The sequence below is a fragment of the Filicampus tigris genome, chromosome 10 (assembly GCF_054856515.1).
Source record: "Filicampus tigris isolate MCC_2025a chromosome 10, RoL_Ftig_1.0, whole genome shotgun sequence".
In the NCBI taxonomy this organism is placed as follows: Eukaryota; Metazoa; Chordata; class Actinopteri; order Syngnathiformes; family Syngnathidae; genus Filicampus; species Filicampus tigris.
The window spans coordinates 22,595,370-22,621,221 of NC_141226.1; the positions used below are offsets into that span (position 1 = coordinate 22,595,370).

A 25,852-nucleotide genomic window follows, 5' to 3' on the forward strand; every position below is an offset into this window, starting at 1 on the left:
ATCAATCATCGGGCTCAAGTGTGTGAGGCACTTTTAAGCAATGATATTTTATTATGCACACAATGTCATTCCACTGGACGTCGGTTTGCGGTGACAGTTTTTATCAAGGTGTTGTTTTCACAAAAACAAATCCAGAAGTGAGCCCTTGCATCAGCTACACGGTCTGCCTTCTTTTTTTTTTAGGAAACGGACTACTGTGAAACGAGATTCAGCACCTTTCTGAAGTATGTACATTGTGAATTGGGGGGGGGGGGGCGGAAATAATGTGAAATCTGACATTGGGCAATAAATAGATATACATCTACGATACAGAGTGGAATAAAACAGCTCTCGTACGAAGCTATAATAAATAAATAATTTATCAGAAATAAATATATTTTACTTTTATACAGTAATACGTGAAGATGCATGGCATCCATTTGGCTGAGCTCACTTGAACATTGAACCCATTTACTTGTTATTGAACTTCTGGGAAGAGCTGACATCTCTGCGAGTAGTAAATATTGAACATTTGAGCGCCGTCTGTTTGCAAACGCTCGCCGCTCGCGCCGTCGCTTGAGTCCCTCAGACTTCGGGGTGGCGACGTGTGCTCCAAATCAAAGCAGTCCCGCTCACGTCGCCGCGCCGCGTGAGTCTGCGACATGCGCGATTGAGTGAGAGTGTCGGCTCGCAACAACAAATCCAGGCTGGTGCTCCGCCGTGGCCTCCCGTGGAAAGCAGTTTTGAGCATTTACTCCATTTCAAGCTCAAGGTCCACGCGCTCGTAGGCTCTTTGTCTTCCATCGTCGGCGCGCTAGTCCACTGTCTAACATTTCTGCCTTCCCCTAGTCCAGTGATTCCCAACCAGCGTGCTGCGAGAGATCATCGGGAGCGCCGTGGGAAAATTATACCGTTTTATTTTGAACGCGTCATTCACGACCACTGCCGTTCCGTGTCTTCCTTCGTCCGTCTTTGCCGGCGACGCGTAGTGACAGGCAGAACAATGGAATGTTCTTCCACAAGAAGGCAGAAGGTACCGCATTTGGTGAGATTTTTTTTTTTTTTTTCCATTTCAAAAAGAAGTGGCTCGGCTCAATAAAGGTTGGGAAACACCGGCCTAGTCATGGGCGGCACCCAGACCTCGTCCTCCACCACGGGCAAAAAGCAAAACAGGAAGTGGCTCCATCACTTCCTGCTTCATCGGTATTTGCCGCATTTTTGGAACGCCTTCCCCGTGCGTTCGAGGAACGTGTCCTTTCAGCCCATACAGATGCAGCTGGCGGCGGATAAGAACTGGATGGTCTTCCACTTGGTCTGAGCGTCCATGAAGGACACGGGCTCGTAGCGCTCGGGCCGGCAACACGGGTGGTTGCTGACCTTGCGGGCGGTGCGCCGCGGCAGCGAGCCGTTCTGCAGCAGGGCTTTCAGCGCCAGGTCGTAGTTAGTCCTGGAAGAGTGGCAGGAGCCCACGCAATACTTGAAGAGGACGATCTCGTCCGAGTCGAAGCCCAGGCCCAGATCGCGGACTTTCATCTCTCGCTTCTCCACGCGGCAGTCGCGGCCGCTCTGCTTGTTTTTGCCTCGGCCTCTTCCGTCCGCCTTCGCCGCGTCGTCGCCCTTTGCTTTCTTCTTCCTCTTTTTCTTAGGCGAGCCTTTCGGTTGAGGTTCCGAGGGGTCCGAGGAACGTGCCGTGCGGCCCGCCCACCGAGCGCTCGGGTGGTCGTCCGCTTCGTCGACAACAGAAGGGTCTGAAAAGGACAAACGGATGCGGCTTGAACTAGAGACGCACGTGCGTTTAATGAATTCCGTCAATATTCATCCATCGTCGCCAGCTGATGGTGTTGCCGACTTAGCCGTTTGTTCGCTTAGCAAATGTTTATTACCATACAGAGGATGCCAAGGAGAGTAAGGGTAGTCATCGTCTTCCCGCTCCTCGTCCCCCATCACTCCTGACGGGACAGGAAGTTGTCGCTCCTCCTGGCCTCCCAGCAGGCCCGCCGCGTGTTCCGAGTCCACACCCGCAGCGACAGCACCGGCGTCGTTAACGTGAGCGCCGTCGACCGGAGGCAACACAAACAGGAGCACCCACAGCAGCGCCTACGGGAGACACGTGAGAGGAACGTCTCCGCTGTTGGTTTTTAGAATGGTTTAGCAACAAAACGTGCGTTTCCCTGCATGATGTGTGTGGCACAAAAATGATTTCAATCGGAAAATCGGTTTTAAAAATCTAACACAATCAAATCATTCCACTTTATAATATTTCCAGATATTAACCCATCATCTTTAATGGAAAAGATCCATACCCCTAATACATACATATATATATATATATATATATATATATATATATATACCTTTTTTTTTTTTTAACCCAAAATTGTGTTATTTTTAACCAAACTGTTTTTAGAGTTTACTTTTGAGGAGTCATCAGCCTCTATGTGTTTTTGAATAAAGGGATGGACTCTGAATAATCGATAAATCGATATTAATAAACTATCCAAATGATATCCAAATTGCTATTATTTTAACATAGTATTACTTTACTTTGCAACAAATGTATTTTCTGGTTGTTCTTTCAAGTTATATTGAAAGTTGAGCTTTTGGTGATGAATGCATATTGAGTTTTGAAATCAATGAATATTCATGATATTCCTGATTTTTTTTTTTTTTTTTTTTGATAATCGCCCAGCCCTAGCCTGGGCTCGATCAAAGTCGCGAAACTTGACTTGACTAGCTGACTCACCTCCGCCAACATCATAGAGGTCGTTTCTGGTCTCGCCTTCCTCCGATTCCTCCATCGAGTCCCACCTGGATGCAATAAGAAAAAGAGGAAGGGAGGAATGTGAGAACAAGGCTCCACTTTGTCAACTTTCCTTCTCCTTTGAAAACACTAACATAAACTAAAAGCACAACATGCGGGCAATATGGTGATTTTACATTCACACAACGCTTCAGATTCTGTGTAAAAAAAAAAAAACAACAAAAAATAATCCCCTTTGCAAAAGGGGACGTGTCAAATAAATCACGTCCTGCATGCCCGAGGACACCCTTTGTTAGTCCTTAATAAAGGCCCGCTGTTTTCTTGCAGCTAGTGTTGGCTTGTCGCTTCTTACATCCATGCAAACAGTCCCAAACAAAAGGCAACATCTGCGATATCCTTGTCAAAAGCATTCTTCACGAGTTATTCCCGAGCCGACTTGGCTTCATGGAGGTCCCGGCCGAAAAAGCCCCAGACATGCAGGACAGGTGATAAGAGGTGTCACGGATGCAGATGTTTATATATAGTACGTGCGGCGCGGAGGATGGAGCCCGCCGCCCGTCCCGTAACACGAGGTCATCGGGTTCCTTTGTTGCCCCCCCCCCCAACCGCCTCCTCACAAATGTCAGAAGAGGTCAGCGCATCAGGTGTCAGGAAAGGTCCAGCTCGCTCATCTGTCTTGTACGTGACACTATTGGTGTTAAGGTCAAGGTCAGAGGTTGACAACTCATTCACAACTCTTTTTAGTGCAATCGTACGGCGCCCCAACTGGAGAATAATTTTGAGAAAAAAAAAAAAAAAAAGATCTGAGTTGTGCTGATCAATACAAAAATTGGCATGCTGATTCCAAAATTGCTGTCAGTTTTTTTTCTTTTTTTTTTTTTTTGTGCTAGCAAGTCAATTTTTTTTTCGTACAGCTTCCCGGATGAGCAAAATTCCAGGGAATAGTTGCAGTAAGACTTTGGACTCATCCACAGCTAAGTGGCAACTTGTTTGTGCAGTCACAATTGAGAGAGGTGAGAGGTGTGTGCGGCTCCCAGTAGGTCAGTACTATCGATAGCTGCAAAAAGAAAGCTAGCGTAGTAGGGATTAAGCGCATTAGTGCTGGCTTTTCTCTTCACCTTGTAACCATGCGCATGCCATTGTAAGTTCTATTTCATTTAATGCTTTTTTTTTTTTTTTTTTTTCTAGTTTTCAAAGCTTCTTACTATTCCATCTTAGTATTTTATTTCCAAACAAACACATTTATTTAATTTTTTAAAAAGAAATCGGGGTCATGTAGCTCAAATAGCTGACGTGAGAAAAACTGACATCCGTTTTGGATTCAGCATCCAAAAGTGAATTAAGATCAGCTGTCAGACTAACTCGAACAAAAATTGTGCTACGCAGTGTTTGTGTCAAGTTCTACACTCTAAAAACAGTTGGGTTAAAAACAACACAATGTTGGGTTAAAAATGGACCGATCTACAAATTGGGTCAATTTGACCCGATTTTGTACAAAACAGCCCAAATTTTGGGGTTGTTTTGTACAAAACGGCCCATTTTGTTTTCTGCAAAACAACCCAGAAAGTTGGGTCAAGTTGACCCAAGTAATGGATTGGTCTTTTTTTTTGGACACAAAATTGTTATTTTTAACCAAAACTGTTTTTAGAGTCTACTTTTTAGAAGTCATCATCCTCTATGAGTGAGTGTTTTTGAACACAAAGGCATGGAATCTGATTCATCGATAAATCGACAAAATAAATCGATATATTAACAAACTATCGAAACAAAAATGTATTTGCAGATAATTTGTACTTTTAAAACCCTTTTGATATGTTTTTTTTTTACTGTGGGTTACCATCTATCGCATGTGGGTCTGGAACTCCTGTGATGACGAGAGGATCACGTTACTCCCAAAGTGCTTCCGGTAAGCCACTTTGACCATCTCAAAGCCACTTAGTGCAACTTTGGCCCCAGCAGCATGACTATAATAAAGTATCCTTCATTGCGTGTACCGGTAGTATTTAATTCCCAACCGCAAACAGTCCCAGCGGTTGGGACAATGACACGGAAGAACAACACGGTCGCACTTTTGCCATTATTGAACGAATTCAATCCCGTGCGGCTTTCCTCCTCACAACACGGCCGGTTCGGCCCAAGGACAACGGAAAAAAGTGCTTTGTTACAGCTCTAGCTGTTATGAAATGCGCTATATGAATAAAATTGTTTTGTATTACGAAGTAGGGCCCAGCCGATTAATCGGCCGGTTATGGCCCTTCAAACATCGGCTAAAATGATGTTTTTAGTTTTATGCACTCTAAATCATTGACAGCAGTTACACACAAGTAATACTGGTCTCGTGATTATTTACGCAGAAATCTATACCATAAATGGATCCTTAATGACATTTGTTGATAAGGTCATTCTATGGACCTGTCATTCAAAACAAAGTCAATTTTACTTTTAACGAGCAATGCTTAGGTAATCAATGCAAGTTGCGCAAGGACTTTACCCGATGGCACTATTTTACACACAAACTAAAGTCGCGGATTGTTTAAAAATGTTTTTAAAAAGGGCAACATAAATGAAAATAAATGTCTTGAATATGACACACGTACACAGATATGACAAAGGGTTAAAGCATTTTTAACTACATTATATGCAGAAAACATTATTTCATTACATTATATCATAATTAATCGGTAATCAGTGATTTTTGTTTCCGCCAAAAACTGGCAGTGGCCTCAAAAAAAAACAAACAAAAAAAAAAATCCATATCCATCAGTCGCTTTTAGGAAGTACATATCTTCTCAAATCGCTTTGATAGCCTGCCTAACATTGATAATAGATGACTAATCCTTAATCTACGAGTAGAATTAAAGTGTATTTTTACACCACTTGTTTTGGGGGAAAAACAATTACTCTCAACTCAAGCCTCTGTCTGCCATAATCTCAGTCACTGAAATGTCAGCTCTGATAACTGAGGAGTTTATGACCCCCCGTTCATATCTCTTGGTCCAATAAATGGATTCTTTGTTTATTTCTATTTGAATATTTCTACATTGCAAGTACTTGATTCTGCAGGTCTAACCTGCTGTGCCGTTTCACTGTTTCAAGACTCCCCCCGTGACACTTCAAAGGCGCAACAGGTGCATGTTTTCAGTGGGAACCTGTGCAAATACGGTGGGAACAAAACCAGTCCTTGGGACAGTTTCAAACCATCCGAACTGCCCTGTAAAAATAAACCTATAGATGACTTAGACACTTTTAGTGTTTCGAAAGTCCCCCCCCCCCGTGACCCTTAAAAGGCCAACAGGTGTATGTTTCTGCAAATGCGGTGGAAACACAGACAGTTCACTGGACTGTATTAAACCCCCCCAAACACCGTCCCCACTCAGGCGTAAAAATTCACATACGTGACTTGGATTTTTTTGACACGATGACATTTAGAAATAGTTCGATTTTTGTGGATTTTGAGTGACTTTATAAAGGAGTCATTCAATGTCAAGGTGGGAAATCTGACAGCGGCGTGAGGCGGGATGGCTCGGAGGGGTCAGCGGCGCGCGGGCCTTCATTTGCGGGTCACGTCCCATTCTGGGGCTTCCTAACGCCACAGCTGGCAGCGCTTAGCCTCTCTTTTAGATGACTGCGCTGCGAGTCTACGGGGGCCCGTCCGCTGGTTCATTTCACCTTGGCACTCTGGAGCTGTTTACAGCCCCCCGCGCCTGCAGCCTTTTCAGAGATGCGTTGAGGGGGGTGAGGAGAGAGGACGGAAAGCCGTTTATTCGCTATCCTTGATGTGCAGCTTCAGGTCGAGGCACTAGTGTGCTCTTTGTCATCTCGATTAAGACATTACTAGTACATGGACTGCTTTCCTAGCATGAATGCGTGACATTTCTGCACGCTAGCAGTAGGACAACTTTAACTTGCCATTTGGACAACTGCACTAGTTGACATCGACACGCTACTAGTACAACTAGCAAAGCGCTGCATGTTAACTCGCGGAATTTTAGAATGTAGCTGTCGTGACCAGGGTTATAATAGGTTAGTATTTTCTTCAAATCATAATTAGCTTTTATTTTGTCTTAACTTCTTTTTTTCCCCCTCCAGTTGAATTAGTTTTGATTAGTGTTAGAGTGGGAAAAAAAAGAAGTCCATAATTTTCGTGCGAGAAAGTAAACTACGCTGAAAAAAAATGCTGTGCATCCTTTACAACATTTTATTTCGTCAAGTGGTTGCACGAAATGAAATCATCTGAATTCAGACAGATTTTTTTTTTTTTAAGCGGCTACTTTAAAAATATCTCTGGGCACAGATGATTGTATTTTGTGCAACCACTTCACAAAATAAAATGGAGTAAATTCAACCAATCTTTTTTTGGGGGTGTAAAATTCCTAAATTCCTTCTGAAGAGTCTAAAAAGTTACACCTACACTGAAAAAAATGGTGGATGAAATTACTATTATTATTTTATTTGCTCAATTGGTTGCATGAAATCAAATCACCTGGCTCCCAATATTTATGTTTAACTAGACTTTATTTTAAAAATGTGCCTGGATACCGACGATTTTTATATTGTCGAAAAATGTCTGGCTGATTTGCATTTTTTTTTTTTTTTTTTTTTTTTTTTTTTTTACACAGCGCGTAAATCAGCCCAAGAACATTCAGTTTCATAGTAGACTACGAAAGCCTTTCCATTTCCATTTGTGTGCGCAGTCTCAAAAATGTGACGATCGACAAGTCGGCAAGATTCAAATGGGGCTCCTAAATCATTTGCTTGTCATAATCATGAATGCAATTTCTACCAGCTGCATTTTGCAACCAACGAGAGGTCAGCTAAATGTGTTTGCGATTAAAGATGCGGGTGCCTACTGTATACTGTTACATGCTTGGAGCTGGCCTCTTGCCGACACTCTCTATAAACCTCTCACCTTGTTTGAGAAAAAGAAAAAAAAAAAAGAAAGAAAAACAGCACCAGCATCTCTCCCGTTTCACCAAGCTTCTCTCATAATGACCCTTTATTAGGGACAAAATAATGCTTGTGTGCAGCGAGCGCGTGCACGTACGCAAAATGACCTCCAGGGTTAACCTGTCACTAACATGGTGCCTGATTGCAGCAGTACAGTAAATCACTGCTGGCTCAATAAAACACACCTGCAGTGTAAGAGGAGATGTGGGAGAGGCAGAACACCGGGAGAGCTGCCTGATCACTACCAGACACCCGACCATCCGTGGCGGGGGGGGGGGGGGGGTCCCTAAAAAAACGCACAATGTGAGCGTATGCTCGGCAGCTTTGCGCACGGTAGAATAGATGCATTGTGTTGTTGTTGTTTTTTTGTTTTTTTCTAATCAATTTAGACGTGACCAGGATGTTACGCCAAAGTGCCTCAAATTAATTTATTTCAATCCGTATGAATGATTACCTGTATCATGTTGATTGACGCAGTGGTTGGAAAGCTTGGGTTATTATTATTGGTTAAGAAAGTGGACACCTACAAATGGGACGAGCACCAATAAGATATATCAAATGAAGCAATGAGTGCTCCTTACCTTAGCTTTGGGCCAATGAAAAGCTCTGATATGATTGTGAAATATGTATCAATACCGGGTTTTTTTTCCCTAGAATGAAATTATGACAGATGTAAAGTCGTATTTTCAAAAATACAGTTCTATTTTTTTTTTTTTAAAGGAATAAAGGCCAGAATAAAAGGAGTTGTATTTTCAAAATTCACTTAATAGAATACAACTCTCTTACCTCGTTAAACTTTGACTTGGACTACAGAATTGTCTTTAGGAAAAATACGACTTTGTTCTCACAAGAATACTTTTTTTTTCTCGATAAAATATGTTTTTTTTCTGGTGAGGATTACATGACATAATATTATGTTGGTTTTTTTCTTTAATCAATATGGATTTGGTAGCGTAGCATGATGAAATTTGACGTGAAAACGGGCAACTGTTTAATCCGCACGGTTTCTAGCAGAGCTGGACATTTTACAAAAAAATTGCGCTTTTGTTATTCGTCATCCGTCTGCAGCATGGGTACCCTTCAATCGTCCGTCGTTCACCTTTTTTTTAGCCGGTAGGCCGGCCCGCCTCTGATTTTAAACGGGCTTCCGTCAGCGATTCCGACTGCAAACTTTAATCGTTTTAACACGGCACCCAGTGACGTACTTGCCATCCGGCATGAGTCTTTAAACTCATTTAAAAACATGTAACAGTGTACTGATTCCTCTATGTGTTGACAGTAAACAAATCACATAGTTTTTTTTTTTTCAAACTAATAAACTCATGATGTAAATAATCATGGGCTAAGATGTACGTTATAAAATAGAGCCTTCGCTTTCTGTAGGCCTGAAAAGCAGGATTGAAGAGGATTGAGACATTCATGGGTCCCTTTCTCGTCAGTAAAAATGAGATTTGCCTTAAAATACTTCCTACTCTTCTGCTTTCAAATGTACACAGGAGGAGTAGGAATAGTCGTAGCAGGTCTTAAACGTTGACGCAAAGTTCACAGTTTTACTCACTGCAAGGGGAAAAAAGAAAAGATAATACTGTATGGTAATTGTGTAGTAGGTAATCGTATAAGAATGAAAACTAGAGAATACTTGTTTTTTTCTCCCTAGTCAGCATACTACCTAGATGGGTGTTTTTTTTTTTTTTTTTTTTGCATAATCCTGCTTGACGTGCCTCTGAAAAAGGTCATTAACATCCTTCGACTTCTCGCCAGTACCGTGCATTCCATATTAAATTCATCCTTCGTCAACACAAAGTCCACGACTATGAAAGGAGAAAAAAAAAAAAAAAAAAAAGATAATAATTGCGTTGGAGGTAATCGTACGATAAGGGGAATTAAAACGAGAGAATAGGTTATTGTCCAGGGGAAGCAGGAGTTGGGGGGGGGGGGAAGCTAATTGAAGCTCTGAATGAGAGGAGAGATAAAGCTAAATCGGAGTAGCAAAGGGAATGTGAAATTGCGATTGCGGACTGAAGGCCAGTCAGACTGCAATCCCATAATCCCGGGCGGGCAGGCGGGATGTAATTGCTCGTTAGTGCCACTTTCCACTCGGGGTTCTGTCACTGCTTGAAAAGCGCGGCGGGCTGTGCCAAAATGAGAAACAGATAGCGGGTCCCGTGCAGATGGACATGTGCGGCCCCACTCAAAACACACACACACACACACACACCCACGAGCACTCGCCACACACACACACACACCGTGTCTCTGCCAATTTCTCTCACACACCGGGGCAGGGGGCTCATGGTAATCAGAGGTGCGGACACTAGCGAGCCTGGAGGAGGATGGTGAGGAATGGAGGCTATCTTTGTGTGTGAACCCCCCCCCCCCCCCCCACTCAACGCCCCCGCCACCCCGGGGTCCAAGTCCCCACTCTGCACGTCTCCCACCTGGAGCTTTTATTAAGCCTCTAACAACATCTCATTCTTTCGGAGAAAGTAAAAAGCTGGGGGGTCGAGTCGGGCGGTAGGGGGGGGTAACATATGTGGAGGCGAAGCGTGCTGAGCTGTGAGGACTAACGTGTCACAAGTCATAGAGGCTGCGAGTGGCTCCAAAGTGGATCTGACGGCGTTTGGGTCCCGGTGTCTTTGCAAGAGCTGAGAAAACTCGCACCTGGGCGATGGTCGAGCCATGCACTCTGACCTCGGCCAAGTCGAACACTTGGACGGGCAGTAAGAATGTACTTTAGATGATTGCTCAGGTCTCGCCACATCACAGCTCAAAGCGTCTTTCCCCGTTGAAATGAATGGACGGGCCATTAATCTGTTCCCGCGGAGGCGGGGAACTGCCAGCGGTGGAGTAAACAATTTTCGACTGGGTTATGTCATCCGAACATACCGCAAATTCGGTCGAAAGGGTTGATAAAATCATTCGAACCTGTCGGTAACGTCATCCCAATGTTTTGGTAACGTCGTTTGGCCGTATTTGGGTAAAACGTAGGCTAAAAATGTACGTGCGTTCCGTACGTTCCAAAAAACAATAATTGTTGTAGAGTGTATTTTAATGAGGAGAAAATAGCACTCCATAATATTGTACTTGATCAATAAATATACAGTAATGACGTATTTAACTAGATTAAACAATATCATAATATTCATAATATCTCAACTACTCGCTGAGCCCAGGAATAAGATTAGTCCTTCTATGGAAAGGACAAAGAGTACATGACTATTATATCGTTTGTCTACATTTTGTTGCTGAACCATTTGGTTTCAGTCCTTTAAAAGCAACACCGTGTCATTTGTCAGTTTTTGTTGATAATGGCGGCACCATGTGGCCAAAAGCGGTAGTGCCAATGTTTCATCAAAAAGAGTTGTGAAAAAAATGTATTAAGGTGGAATACTTGCCCAGTGTTGCTTTAAAGCATCGCAAAAGAGATGCTAATTAGCGTTAGCATTAAGCTAGCGGGGCCTTTCTTTAGACAGTTGATTAGCTGTTTTAAATACACAAAAAATATTCTTGGGTTTACTCAGTAAACATACGTCGGGTCACTTGTATCCCAGAGCACCACCGCAAACCGTGTGTTTTTGTGACTTTTTTTTTGTTTTGGGTGTGTGCGGCTAATGTAAAATACATGCCTCGGCAAAAAAAAAAAAAAAAACGGTCGGGAAACTCCGTATTTGGTCTTTGTCACTCGTCATCGTAAGAACGCAGCGGATTGGGTTTGACCTCAGAGTCGCACCGTATCGTTGTTCGGCCTCGGCGGAGGTCTGCGCTCGACCCCGTTGCATTGAAAGCTTGTACGAAAAAAGATTTATTGTCGTGCTTGGGAGCAGCTCGGCGACATGGCTAACGTCAGCCGCTCATTCATGCGTCCGGGGATTTATTCTGAGTCGTTTCTGACCACCTGCTGGACTTAACTCTCCTTTCTTAATTCTGTTTTGCGTCCCTGGGAAAACATCTGGCTCACTTAGCGGCGCTTGCGGACAGCAGATTTTCAAAACGGCGACCTGAAATTGCATGCCGTAAAAAAACAAGAACATTAAGAGTGGTAAACACTCCGCCGAGCCGAGGAAGCGCTCATATTTCTCCGTGGAGTCATGAAAATATTTATTAGAGCGTTTTAAGATGCATTTTATGTCACACTGTGGTGATTATCTGCGCGATTACTGGCTTGTGAATACTTGTAGTTAACTAGTGGCAGATTTAGGAGGGCCAGAACACATTCGAAGCTTGGCCTCAAGTCAGACAATACAACCTGGACTTCATTTCGAAGTTCCAATTAGGGAAAACATATTGGGTGCCTGATGAGGAACCTGAGTAAGTGATTAGTGGTTTCCTGCTGCCTTGCCTCCCCACCAAAGCGCTCCAGAGAGCAAAAATGGTCTAATGGTTCTTTCGTGGCCACGAATGAGGCGAACAAGGGCGTTTGAAGTGGGGCAGCGTTCACACGTGGAGCTTCATGTTGCCAAAAGGTGCTCCGACGGGATTTTCTTTTTTTTTTAGGGGGGGGGCGGTAGGCACTGTAAAACACACACGGCTTTAAACATGTCAGCTCAGTACTCGAAGACACCTGGAGCTACAAACTGGATGACTTTTTTTGAGAGGGACAAAACTTTTTTTTTTTTTTAAGAAAATCTTTGATAGATGTTGTGGCACTTGCCGTCATTTTCTTACTAACATGAACAGCGGCTCACTTGGGGAAATTCAAGTGTATAAGCAAATGTTCCAAAATCCCGGTTTCCATTTTTGTATTGAAAAAGTGAGATGGATCAGAGTAGAGGTTGCGTGCAGTGGCGGTTCTAGACCGAAACAGGCGCACATAAACAACACCCACGTGGCATCTGTGTTGTGACGCTTCAGTCAACGAATATTTGAACACATCAAGTAAGCAGGCATATATTCTTTATCCTCCATAAAGAATGACTCATTCTCTCAACTCTCAAAATGCAAACAGTCGGCGGCTGTTGTCTTACTTTGATGTCTGTTTGCACAACAGTTCTTCTTCAGGACAAATGTTTGCACTGTGGCTAATATTTGATTTTTTTTTTTTTGTTTTCTCTAGGAAGGTCTTTAGTTTTCATGTTGTTTACAGCTCTTAACGACATAATCGTATTTACAGACAAACCACAGGCCTGAAACTGAGCGTTTCGTCTCTGGTCTCATTTTCCAGTAAATATCGAGGGAGTTGCCTCGCTGTTACAATAATTTGGAAGCGCATAATAAGGTTAATGAGGTGAAAAACAAAAAAAAATGCGCAATCGTATTCTCTTTATGCTATGAGCTCCCCTTCGTGCATACGCTTCACTCCTTTTTTTTTCCACAACCATACATTCCGTGCTGCACCCTGTCATCATTGCAGGTATGTAGCATCCACTGCTGCCAGGCAGTTCTCAAAAGCTGGACGTTTATGGCGGTTATCGTAGTTTACAGCCGGGGAATGGCTTTTCTATTTTTTAGACCGGTTGATCCAAACATTGGGGCGTTAACCTCCTCCGTGTCTGGAATATTGAAACGCTCCTTATCTCAATATATTTTCAATTATGAATAAAATTATAACGATGTCCTAACTGTTGTCGGCTTCTCAACGATGCGCACGACCAATAAAACAAACAGTGCCCCATCCAACTCTATCAGGGAGGTGGCAAAAATGGGGAGTGGTTTGTTGCAAAATGGAATGGAAAAACTAAAAGTAAAATTGGAAAAAAAAAAAAAAAAGATACATTATTTTAGTCAAGATATAATCATTTCCAGGCCAATTGAACCAAATTGGATAAATGAAACGTAGAATGAAATGTAGAATCCTGCTTAATTTATGAATGTACAGACAACTCTTTGTTTGTGCAAGGAGAACATTAGATACTGATAAAGGCAGTTATTGCTGCCTTATCGTACTTCTTATTGGCAACAAGTGAGCACAATGTTATTTTTAGCGAAAGGAATGGAGGTTAAAGCGGTAGAAAAAGTGCCAAGTGAGGAGAGAAAAGGGCTCCTCGCAAGCTCTGGAATTCTAATGACCCCGCTGTAGGATTTTCCACATCAGCAGTAACTTCCTACTCGGCAACGGATTCGACAAGATTAAGCTTGCGGGGTCACTGGAAAGTTATGCTAGTATGCAGTTAGCACTAATTACCAGTGATGGGAAGTAATTGAATACAGATACTTGGTTACAGTACTTAAAGGAGGAAGTCAAACCAAACATTTTTTTTTTCTTTCAAGAATATGTTCCCAGCAGGCCCACTAGTTGAAACACGGCATTCTGATTTAATTTTGCGTTTGTGGGATATAAATGAAGCAGCAAAATGTCACCAATCACAGATGACCTGTTTTCTGAATCTGAGCCGTGATTGGTCGTTGTGAGCAGTCGACAGAAGACAAAATGGCCGCCGCCAGAGATAGCTAAAAACGAGTGGATCAACACTTATTCCACAAACGCAATATTTATCGGAATTTCTTGGTTCAACTAGCGGGCTTGCATAGAACATATTCTTGAGAAGAAAAAAAATGTTTGCGTTGACTTCCCCTCTTCAAGTAGATTTGTCAGGTAGATGCCCTTTTACATTTACAAAACAGTTTCTACTTCTTGCTTTGTCAAAATAGGCTTGTTACTTTTTTCAACTTCTGCGGATGGCAACTCGATGTAAAAAGAGATGTACGATTTTCTGGACTATAAGCCGCACCTTTATACACGCTCCAGTTTGTCACTCAACATCCACCTTTTATTGCTCTACGTCCGCATACCACCCAATGCAACGCCTAGTGCATAGCGCCCTCGCCTGTTGAACTCGCCCACCTGCAGTCACGTCCTGTTAATGGTGTCATCAATACAATCCCGTGATGAAGGGATGAGGATTGGAAAATAATGAACTGTTTGTAATTTGTCTTCTGTGATCTATCCGCTAAAGAAAAAGTAGCGTTCTTCTTCTTTGCATTGATTTTTTTCGTAGTTTTGATTCTTATTCCGGTTAGAGAAAAATCCACAGAATGGCCGCACTTTTATAGAAGCCGCATGGTTGAAAACCTATGAAAGAAATAGCGACTTATAGTCTGGAAAATATGGGGGGGGAAAGTAGCGGCTTATAGTCTGGAAAATATGGGGGGGGGGAGTAGCGGCTAATAGTCCGGAAAATACGATTATTTTTTAGATTCAACTTGTTGAAGAGAAAAATGCGCAGGACTCCCACTAATTACAACAACTACATTAAGCATAATGGTGAGTTTGAATCACTTTTTAAACTTGTTTCCATGCCGGTCCATCAAAATGTCTTTATGTGAAACTGGTCTGTGGCACCCAGAAAATCGGGGCCCGCTGGACGGTGCTGAAAGATCTCAGTGACATCATCGATGAACCGACTTCAACTCAAATTTCATCACATTATAGTCGAGTACAGCAAATTTTTGGTCGTTCAACACATGCAGACAACGAGACTTGGATCAGATATAAGGAGACGGGATGCGTCCCCCCGTGAGCGCCGAGGTGAAGATGTCCTACCGACATGACAAACGTGTCTCCTCGGTGTTCTCTTCTCCGTGTTTCATGGAGGCAGCCTCACCGCGTCCCTGACCCCAATAACCTGAATTCCTGCCTGATTGAGTTGCTTTTAAAAGGAAGCCACACAGAGAGCGCTCGGCTGATCCTCACCTTAAATGGGAACACATTTTGGACGTGTGGGAGAGATGATCAGAGGGAAAGATTTCCTCTTTCCGGTGCTCGTGAAGGAGGTGGGGGTCCCGCTTTAAAGGCTTCGAGAGAGAGAGAGAGAGAGGCCAACAAAAGACGGAAAACACACTTGCAGCTCGGGTCCGCATCACTTTTCTTTGTTGTTTTCGTCCTTACACCTTACGCTTTAAAAAAAAATAAAATAATAAACAAACGTAACTTTGAACCCCCATTAGTATTTCAGACCCATCAACAACTGGAAAAAAAATAAAATAACATATATATATATATATATATATATATATATATATATATATATACATATATATATATATATATATATTCTAATCAGAGTATTCTAATCAAATATTCCATTTGTGAAGTAAGAATGACATATTATATACTATTATTAATTATAAATACATAATAATAATAATAATACAGGCGGTCCTCGGGTTATGAACGAGATCCCTTCACACTTACAACAATAAAGATATGAATTACATGAACAGCATTTGTGTGTTTTACAATATTTTGTCCCCTTGTTTTACTTTACAGACAGAAAAATCGGCCAAATTTTAATAATTTATTTGGGGGGAACGTTTCCATGTCATTATCTTTGTCTTGTGTGTAATGCGTAAAAAAATTTTTTAAAAATACAAAAAAATTTGTAGGAAAAAAAAAAAAATTAAAAATTCGCAAGAAAAAAAAAAATGTCCAAGTTAATTAATCAGTTGGTCCCGAGTAAAAACTCACAAACCGTGATCGGTGAAAAATCTGCGACAAAAGCTGCGGTTTAAACAAACACAGTGTTGTGAAAGGTGATCTAGTCATGACACACATACGCTAACTCCTTTCCAGCTTGACCTTTTTGTACTCTCGTTGTTATTTCTCTAAATTAAGCCCGCGCTGAGAAAAGTAACACACACACACACACACACACACACACACACACACACACACACACTGCGATCATTATGAGTGTGTCTTGTGTCTGGGTGCACCAGAAGTCTCCAAAGTGTTTCCGCGTCGCCCGCTCGCGCCCCAGACAGGCTGGCTCTAATGACCCGGCCCGATGCTTCAAAGCAGCCCGCAGACGCTATGATTAATGAACGGGACCTGCTAATTTCGCCAGAATACATCTTATTGTATGCATAAAAAAAAAAAAAACACCCACACACACACACACACAAACACCCTAGTTAACATTCTTCACTATTTTCAGGAAAAGTTGTTCTAAGGAAGGCGATCTGACGATAAAGGCGGGAGTTCATTTCATGTTCCGAAAGGATTAACTGCTGCCTTGCTCGGAATTATTGAATCCGTTTGAACTTGGAGGAGTCAAAGTGCTCCGCGACGACTAAACAACTCCAGATCAGAGCTCGGGAGAAGGGGAATCATTTCCCCGGGCATTCTTGGTCAAGATTGTCCAGCGCCACAAAAGCCGGCGAGCTCTCCGACGACAGCATGGGAAGCGTTTGTCCCAAGGAATCCGTTGAACAAATTGAAATTCCTTTATGTCGGATCACGCCTCCTTCAATTTGCCCCCAAGTCGTCAGTGCGGCTCGCCACGAACTTTAAGCACTTCCAGATTGAAGTTGCCCTGTGGCACTCGGCGTTGCGTAATCAATCTCTCTCAGCGCACCGAGTAACGCCGCACATCGGGCCCCCCCGAGCATGCCGCTATCTCATTATAGCCCCCAAAGACCGTCCGTCATTTTAACGGATGTATATTTGATTTCGTCACGGTTATTAGCAAAGTGTGGGTCCGAAGTTTGTCACTGCTGTGGACCGCTACGCTTCTATACCGCGGGGACATTCCATTCAAACTCGGAGGGGTTCGGTTTGTAAAGCTTTTCTCACGGCCAAGGTTCGAAACTCAAAAAAAAAGATGTTTTGTTGCCCATGAAAAAAAAAAAAAAAAGACATATACCATAAATGAACCCTCTTAAAACTGCTGGGTCAGAATTTAAGTAACCCAAATGGGGTAAAATAGAAAAAGGGGCGGAGCCAATGCTGGGATATTCATACCCGGTGCATTGGGTTGCGGATTTAACCCAGCACATTTGGTCAAGATTTTGATCCAAACAAGGGGTAAAAACTAACCCATAGTGATGAGATACAGCCACCAAGAAATGGCTTACTGGGTGATCAAAAGCTGCGGTTCAAAATTTGTTTAGAAGTGACGCTTGTCGCTTTTCATGAATTCCACGGTCTCACAATATATAAGACAACGGTTTTGTGCCGGGCTGTCCATTCGTTAAAAAAAAAAAACAAAAAAAAAACTGTTTGATGAGTCAACCATACCTCATCAAATCTGTTTCGTAAACAAACGGTTTGATTGACTCATTATAGTCGCGTGATCACAACATGGACTACCGTAATACTGAATATAGCTACGTTTGTGACAAAAAAAACAAAACAAACAAAAACAGTACAAGTATGACAATCTGGTTGTGGGATCGGGATGCCCCCCCAAAAATGTTTCTTTTATGCCATTAAATTGAAATCATGTTATTTTCTTGAATGTAAACCCATTAGTCTTGGTATCTATGGTCACTAAAACACTGACATTTTGTTTTTCCTGTATAGGCCTACTGTATATACAACAAATTAAAAAAAAAAAAAAAAAATCAAAAAATCCGTTTTTTATTTTCAGTTTCAAGTCATGACCTCACCAATCACAATGACATCAAACACAAACATCAGGAGCATGTCACTTTTCTGTCCGTCACTTATACGTCACTGGCATAGATAGGTGGAGCAAAGATACATTCTTTCTAGTTCAGGAATGATCATTTCCTGACCGATGGCATGAAAATGGATCATTTCCTACCACGCAGGGGCAAGTGAAGTACACTAACAGACTATTTGGGCTCCATTCCATTCCAGTCCACCTCTCCGGCTACGAGTCGCCCTGCCACCCTAATGAGGGCAAGCGTTAAAGCTAAATGGATCGATTTACGAGTTATTTGAGTAAAATGACTGACAGGGAAGCTTGGCGACCTTGCAAGAGACGTGGCAATCGCTGTAGCTCAAATGTGCACTGCCGCTATCAATCTTACATGCAAAACGGACGGAAATTCCGTACATTTATAGAGGGGCGCGCAAAGAAAATCCCCCCCCCCCCCACGCCCCCACCAGCGGACTGTGTCAGGCACCTGTCTGCAGGAATATATCACATCTTGGTCCAAAAGCGCATGTCATAATATTTAATAAGGGCCTCCGATAATTGATGTTGACGTCCCTTTGGGTCCGTTTCCTGGCCTGTTGTAGCTGATTACGCAACCTGAGAGGTTGGTTTCTGTAAATGAAGTTTTCTTCAAGTCAGTGTGGGAAAAAAAACCAAAAAAAAAAAAAAAAATCTGCGAAACCGAAAGAAGGCTGGTAAAGTCTTGAAATATTCCGTAACGGTTGCTTAGAGGTACGCATATGTGGAGTGTTTTTTTTTTTTGTCCAATAAGATTTCAGCTTCTTTGTGTTGCCACGTTAATCTCATCTGCCCCGTGCTGACCTATGTCACTTGCAGTATGTTACCAATTTGTAACCAATCAGGTTTTGAATTCGCCTATTGTCAGCCTCTTTGTGCCATCTGATTGGTGGATCAGAGCAAAACGGTTCCACTGGCAAAAATATGACATATCTCTTTATAATGCGCCTCTGGTGGATATGATGAAATTTATTTCCATTTTTTTTTTTTTTTTTTTTTTTTTAAATACAGTTTTTGTCACATTGTTAGAAAAACATTCATTCCAAACTGCTCCAGATGTAAGTGCCACAGTTATGTGGACGAGATGTATTAAAGATATAACATTTATGAGGCGCTACATCATTTTGTCAATTTAATGGCAAGCCTCCAAGTGGCCCGACGAGCAAAACGACACTTAATGGCAACAAAAGTCTCGTAAAGCCTCACGCCAGTTAAAACAAAGCAGACGTCACGTCACCCAGAAGCACGCTGGCGGGCCGGCGACCCCCCCCCGTGACCTTTGACCACAGGAAGTGAAAGCTGTGGCAGTGTGACGGCCGAGTGTGACAAGTCTGAGCGAGTCCTCACTCTCACGTCGGGTCTGTCGGGGTCCCGTTGATTTTGTGAGCAACCCCGCCCCTCATCCGCCTCCCCCCACACAAAAAAATAATTTCCCATAAATGATGTAATATCATAAAAAAGCGCATACCTTCAGTGCAGATGTTAGAAAAAGTCCACACACCCCTGGCCAAATGCCGGGTTTTTGTCATATACATGAATATAAATCATTAAAAAAAAAAAAAAATACATCATGAATGTGACCTGGAGGTGGGTCAGAAAAAAACAATGGGAATATGGTTGCACAAATGTGCACACCCTCTTATAAATGGGATGTGGCTGGGTTCAGAATTAACCAATTTTCACGTTCAAACTCATATAAACTTGGAGTCAGCACACACCTGCCATCGTTTAAAGTGCCTTTGATTGACTCCATATCGTCAATTTCAGCGGTTCTCGTATAAACATATGTTTGTGACGTTATGTTTATGTTTGGAGTGGGATCACATCCATTGAGGTTTGAAATCAAAAGAAAGGGTCACGTCGGGCTCACAGCCAGCAGCTCAGGAAGCCGACACGATCAAAACAGTTTCATGTGAGGATGAAGCGACACTCCAGTGAATTCTGCTTTGTCAAAACACATCAAGATTAAGTCACTTCAAGTGCGCCTGATCCCTGCGCTGGTATCGGACGGTGTGTGTCTGCTGCTCTGTGTGTCTGCGTGTGTGTGTCTGTGTGCACATAAGTGAGAAAGCAAGCAGTACTTGAATATTGTTGTTCTCAGTTTTGTCTATAATATAAAGCCACTTCAGTCCTCAAAATTTTGAACCTCTGTGGTTTCTTTTTGCCTCCAATCAGTCGAACAGTCAGCATAAAAAGGGGGGGGGCGATATTTTTGAGATTTTCTTCCATTTTTTTTTCATTTTAAAAATGTTTATTTTATATATAAAAAAAGATCATAGCATTCTGAGATATGGATTGATATGTTTTTATTAGGAAATATATTTGTTTCAATTAAAAAAATAATCAATAAATAAAACTGAATAAAAGCCAAGATGCATTTTGGTGGAGGGGGGGCTTTTTTTTTTTTTTTTTTAGACGAAAGTTGAAGGAAAAAAAAAACATTTGAATTATCAATCTCAGTGGTTCTCAAATTTTTAACACCAAGTACCAAATACTTGGCTCTTCAACTACCACCATCATGACCAAATGGATACATTTAATATCATCGAAAGCCATTTTAAAATTACGCACAGAACGTTATCGGAAAAAAACAATACCTTAGTAATGCTTCAATTATAATATATTACACATAGATGTAGCGATTAATCGAAAAGCAGTTTAAAATCGATTCGCCCGATTAATCGAAAAATCGAAAATGATGCCTTTACAAACCTTTTTTTCCATTCCAGATGCATAGCGCATTTTGAATGTGTCGATCACATTATGCTTTTGCGCCAAACTTCATTGCCTATTGCGTTTGTGGATGGCTGCAGAACCACACCACTGCACAGAGACAAGCACGGTCGCAATTTAAAAAAATTCGAATCGAATCGAAAATCGGGAACTGAAAATCGAAAATCAAATTGAATCGGGGCTTGAGTGAATCGTTACGTCCCTAATTGCACATTAAAGCTAAATACAATCAAGCAGAGGCAGTCATTCTTTTAATTACCCCTACCTGAAGCCTATGCGCTACAACCGGTACTAATATCACACTTTTAGAATCACTGGTCTAAAACCAGCACGATCCGAAAGACCAGCAACAGAAGTTCTTCTGATTGGACAGTATGTCGGCTTCCAGCCAATAAAAGGGGGCCGCACTGGAAGACGCCCTGGCAGCCACCGTTCCTCTTAAGCCGTCTCACCAGTCTAAACTTCACAAACGCTTTCAGCATCCTCCCCCTCTGCTTCACCTTTCACACAGACTTTCAAATAAACCCTAAATTCAGGCCCGTAAATGTTGACTCCAGGTTACATCGACCCGCCCTGCGCCGAGCGAACCAGCTGGCAGGTGAAAGCAACACAGTATGAAAAAGCCATCCAACATGAGCCAGTGTTGTCACAGCAAACACACGGTGACAAATGACAGCTCTCAGCAGCGGCGAGAAAACAGAAAAACAGCTCCTGATGATCAGGAATGCTGTCATCGAATCACCGTGGCAACATGCTGACACAAACGTAACGCTTTGCCTTACCGGCTGACGTGCAGAGGCGCGCGGGCGGCAGGTCGGGAAGGGCGGGCGCCCCCCGCCGGGTCACCGATGGACTTGTCCATCCACGGCACCGCGTCATCTTTTAGCGCCTTGTCGTCACAGCGTGCGGGAGCTCCGGGCTGACTGTCTCCTCTCCAGCAAACGTGACGACTCCATCTGCGTGCAGGGGACGGCTGGAGGCACCTCCTCCTCCTCCTCCTCCTCCTCTTCTTCCGCCCACCCCAGGACCTCTTTCTGCGGCCGGTCTCCCGCCTTGGCCTCCGCCCGCCGCTCAAAGCCTCGCGCAATCTCGGCCCTCCCTGGACAACGGCCACATGAAAACTTTTTTGGAGTTTTGTATTATTCAGCACAAACGATTTGATGTGATTCGCGGTTTGCGGGATCCATCACCCAGACTTAAGATTTGCACGGAAATTCTTAAAAGACATATAACATTTTTGAAGAGCCAAAAACGTGTAAAATGTAGAACTTGAGTCAACAATTCTTTGTCTCTGAAAGCTCAAATGTATTAAAGATATTTCTTTGCACTTTAGCGTGACTTTAAAACCAAGTAGAGTGAATACCTGCTACGTCGCAGTTAAGGTCATTAAGCGATCATTTTTCCAAGTCCGAATTTAGAGTTGTGCACCTTCCGTGTAGTACCGTGTTATGCCACAATTTGTCAGGCAGCACTGAGCTCTACTGGAAGATAGCAGCACAATAAAAGCAAAAGAAGGACGCAAAAACAAAGTAAGAAAAAGAGGCAAAGAAGGTCCCCAACTAATCTGCATTAATAGTTGTCGTTCCTACAAAGCAGATAAAATGCCTGTGAGTATGTGTGTGAAAGCAGCAGGTTTATAGTATCACTTTATTGGTTAGCATTAAGCTAGCGCATTTTTTTTAATCATATGATTTGGCAGAACATTTTGGCGTTTAAATATACAACGTTGAATAGCATTTTCTTGTATGTGTCAGGTTTATACATAACGTCAACTGGGAGAAGTGTGCGAGCATGTCTTTTCATTTCCTCAAAGTGATGTTATATGATCGTCTTCCATTTCTTGACAGCAAGAGCATGAGAACCGGTGCCAAGGAATTCTTTTAAAATGTGTGTCTTCGTGAAACTAAGCGTTTTAATGAGTTTACGTGTGTTTGAAGCATGTGGGAATTGGAGAAAAAAAATGACGTTCAAAAATGTTCATAGGCTCCTCACCTATCACGTGTTTGCATCTGGGATGTATCCCCCGTGATAAATGGGGGTGCGCTGAAAAGTTCAAAAGTCTAGCGAGATCATTAGCTTTGTTGCTATTACGAATAATGATACATGGTCATTACAGCATTTCTGTCGTTCTTTTAGAAAACAGCCAGAAACAGCAAATTGACAGCAGAACATCAATTACACCACATTGCTATTTGTCACATACTTGCAGACCCTTTGACCGGCCATATATCAAATATTTTGATTGATTGACACGGTCTTAAAAAAAAAAAAAACAACAAACTAAAAAGTGATGTAAACAAGCGTTGTCTATAAAAGATACCGCATCTTAGTTATTTCAAGAATTCTGCGCTATAAAAATTGCAATACGAGGCCGGATGGGCGAGAAATAAAGTTAACAACACAGTGCAGCTTGCAGCCTATATTCAATCTAATTGCAGTTTGTTTGCCTTGACGGAAATAAAGCCACAACGTGGAGGACGCACACACACGCGCGCATACACTCAGACATGTACTAAATATTTGTCCTCAATTTGCTTCTGTTGCTGCCTCTGTGCTGACTCACATCCAACAAGCATGTTTCATGTGATGAAGCCAGTTTTTCTCCTTCAAAGCTCCCACTAACCTGTTCAGTCCTGCCTCCAAGCAGCGTGGAGGGGGAAAGTCTCACAACATACGCAAAACTCTCAGTCTTCGTCTTTAATGAGGCCGCTCTTCAAACTCGGTCTGGGGAGTTGATTAGAAAAATAAATTTAAAAAGCTTCCAGAGAAGTGAAAAGTCCGCGCGTAATTCTTTTACGCACTAAACCAATCCGGCCGCCTGATGACTTTGGGAGGATTTAAAAGGCTTCTCCCAGGTAAGTATCCAATGCTGAGTGTCTGTGCTGCTCCGTGAGAAGGTCGCGCACGCTGTGAAGGAAAGTGAAGCGAAGTGTTCCTCGAATGGCTCCCGGTGGTGTTGGCTGTGCGCTTTAGAAAAAAAAAAAAAAAAAAAAAAAAAGAGCGCGCCGCTCCGCCTGTCAGAGTAAAAATGGAGCGCGCCGGTCGCTCCTCAAGCTGTTGTGACTTCTTTCTCACTCACTCCCTCGCGCACGCATAGCTCATGTGTCTTGTTGTTCCTCAGGGGGAGGAGAGAGGCGAAAAGAGGCAGGCAGGGATGGGGAGTGATTGTCACTGAGGACAAGCGTGCGGCGTTCATTCAACATTGCCCCAAGTGGCCCAGATTCACCTGCGTGGACGTTCAAGCAGAAGTCAACATACACATTTTTTATCAAGAATATGTTCTATGCAAGCCCACTGGTTGAAACAAGGCATTCTGATCAATATTGCATTTGTGGAATAAGAGTTAATCCACCCGTTTTTCGGCATCTTCGAGGGGCGGCCATTTTGTCAATTTTTTGTTCTGTCGACTGAATATGACATCACAACTGCTCAGGTAACGACCAATCACGGCTGACCTGTTTTCTGAAGCTGAGCCGTGATTGGTCGTTACCTGAGAATATTTTTAAAAAGCCTTACAAAATACATGTATATTACAGTTTGTAAATGCCATTCACCAAAACTATGTTCCTCTAATTACGATGTGAATTGAATTTAGTAGCTAATGACTAAAAGTACAAATGAGTAAAATTTCTCGACGCTTACTCATTATATGTTCTATGTGGGAACGCTGTAATGTTCTAAAAAAAAAAAAAGGGGGGGTGGGGGGTGTACAATACAGTATATCTAATGTAAAATATGTACCTTGGATCAATAAAGGTTAAAGAGCCTGTAAAGTGAAATCATGTTTGAAGATAATTGCTGAAAAACGTGCAAAGACGAGGGGCCTCTCACCAAAATCTGGGCCCGCATTTTGAATCATCATGAAGGGCACCCCGGTGATGTTCGTCGACGGGGAGGTGCTGCTGACCAATATTTTTGCTGATGGGGAAGGGGGGGCACCCCCCCCACCCCACCCCCCATATTAAAGGATATTTAACTGGTCAGAATCTTTTTAGAAGTAATAATGGAACAGCAAATGTAAATGTAGGATTCTGCCCGTCTGCCTTGCCGGGCCAACCGCGGCTCTCCACCTTCCACACAACGACGAGGCACTCCCTGCACGGCAAACACTGCAGGCCCGCCACGCACAAAGGCTGGGTAAACACCTCTCCACCGAGGGCCCACTCACCTCGCAAAAGGCAGAGACAAATGCAGGGAGGATCCCCGTTCTGCGCCTCTATTAATAGCGGCCGTGACAACAATGAGCGTGGCTTCAAGTGGGTGACAAGCAGGAATGTACAGTCAGATAATAAGATGGGCCCCGGTGCAAGAGGAGCAGGTGAAAGGGGAGAGAAACAAGCCATTGATGTTTTGTTTGGCAGATAAAACGCACTTGGAACATCACACTACTCAGACAGGACACAATGTATACACTTGGTGCACATAACACATAAGTATCAAAAAAATAAAAAATAAAATAAAAGATTAGAGCAGTGGTTCGCACCACCTCAAAAAAATACTTGGCTGTTCAAGTAGCCCCATCATGACCAAAATTAAAACACAATAAGCATATAAGCAAGTATATTTCATGTTATTGTAAGATGCGGTCACTACATGCAGAGTCTGAGCATCAACAGAAAATGAAAAAAAAAAAACGCTTGGGGTTATTATGATTTCATGATGATGAATGATAAATTAATTTAAAATAAATACCTACATGTTTGACTGAACTGTTTGAAAACAGTTCGAAAGGATGAAATGCAACCGTAGTGTCCGTTAAAATTCAATACAACTGAAGTGTATTTAAAGTTAAATACAACTGAAGTGTATTGAACAAAATGTGTTGTATTGAATATAAAAAGTTTACCCCACTGTGTGTTGGGGTATACTATCCATAAGCAATTTCCACACAAAAAAACTGGGGTTGGCGAAAAATAAATGAATAAATAGCGGCCCTTAAACTGAATATCAAGAATATCGATTACATGCCGAAAAGACTACGGAAAGCTTTATGCTAAGCCATTGGAGCATTTGTCAGTGAGGCAAACCTGTGCACTAGTTGACCACAATGCGCTACAGATACTACAATACTATA

General features: G+C 42.6%; 1 protein-coding gene across 2 annotated transcripts; it reads right to left on the minus strand.

Moving 5' to 3' along the window:
- Positions 1 to 28: 28 nt before the first annotated feature.
- LOC147141377 (uncharacterized) lies at positions 29 to 24,149 on the minus strand. 2 transcript variants are annotated; one of them, XM_086043002.1, is made up of 6 exons: positions 24,131 to 24,149; positions 23,402 to 23,502; positions 21,561 to 21,877; positions 2,723 to 2,787; positions 1,863 to 2,076; positions 29 to 1,727 (listed from the first exon to the last, which is right to left on the minus strand). In XM_086043002.1, exons 3-6 carry the CDS (start codon positions 21,655 to 21,657, stop codon positions 1,237 to 1,239), a joined length of 867 nt encoding a protein of 288 aa, XP_085899128.1. In that variant the 5' UTR covers positions 21,658 to 21,877; positions 23,402 to 23,502; positions 24,131 to 24,149; the 3' UTR covers positions 29 to 1,236. The 2 variants fall into 2 exon arrangements, with proteins under 2 accessions (XP_085899128.1, XP_085899127.1); XM_086043001.1 differs by lacking the exon at positions 24,131 to 24,149 and adding an exon at positions 23,580 to 24,119.
- Positions 24,150 to 25,852: the final 1,703 nt, after the last annotated feature.

Bases quoted from the DNA above. Each gene is read 5' to 3' on its own strand.
- LOC147141377 (XM_086043002.1), bottom strand. From the start codon at position 21,657: ATGACGCGGTGCCGTGGATGGACAAGTCCATCGGTGACCCGGCGGGGG. The intron at 2,077-2,722 runs GTGAGTCAGCTA...TGTCTCCCGTAG, and splicing joins CCTCTATGATGTTGGCGGAG to GCGCTGCTGTGGGTGCTCCT. The intron at 1,728-1,862 runs GTAATAAACATT...TGTCCTTTTCAG, and splicing joins TCCTTGGCATCCTCTGTATG to ACCCTTCTGTTGTCGACGAA.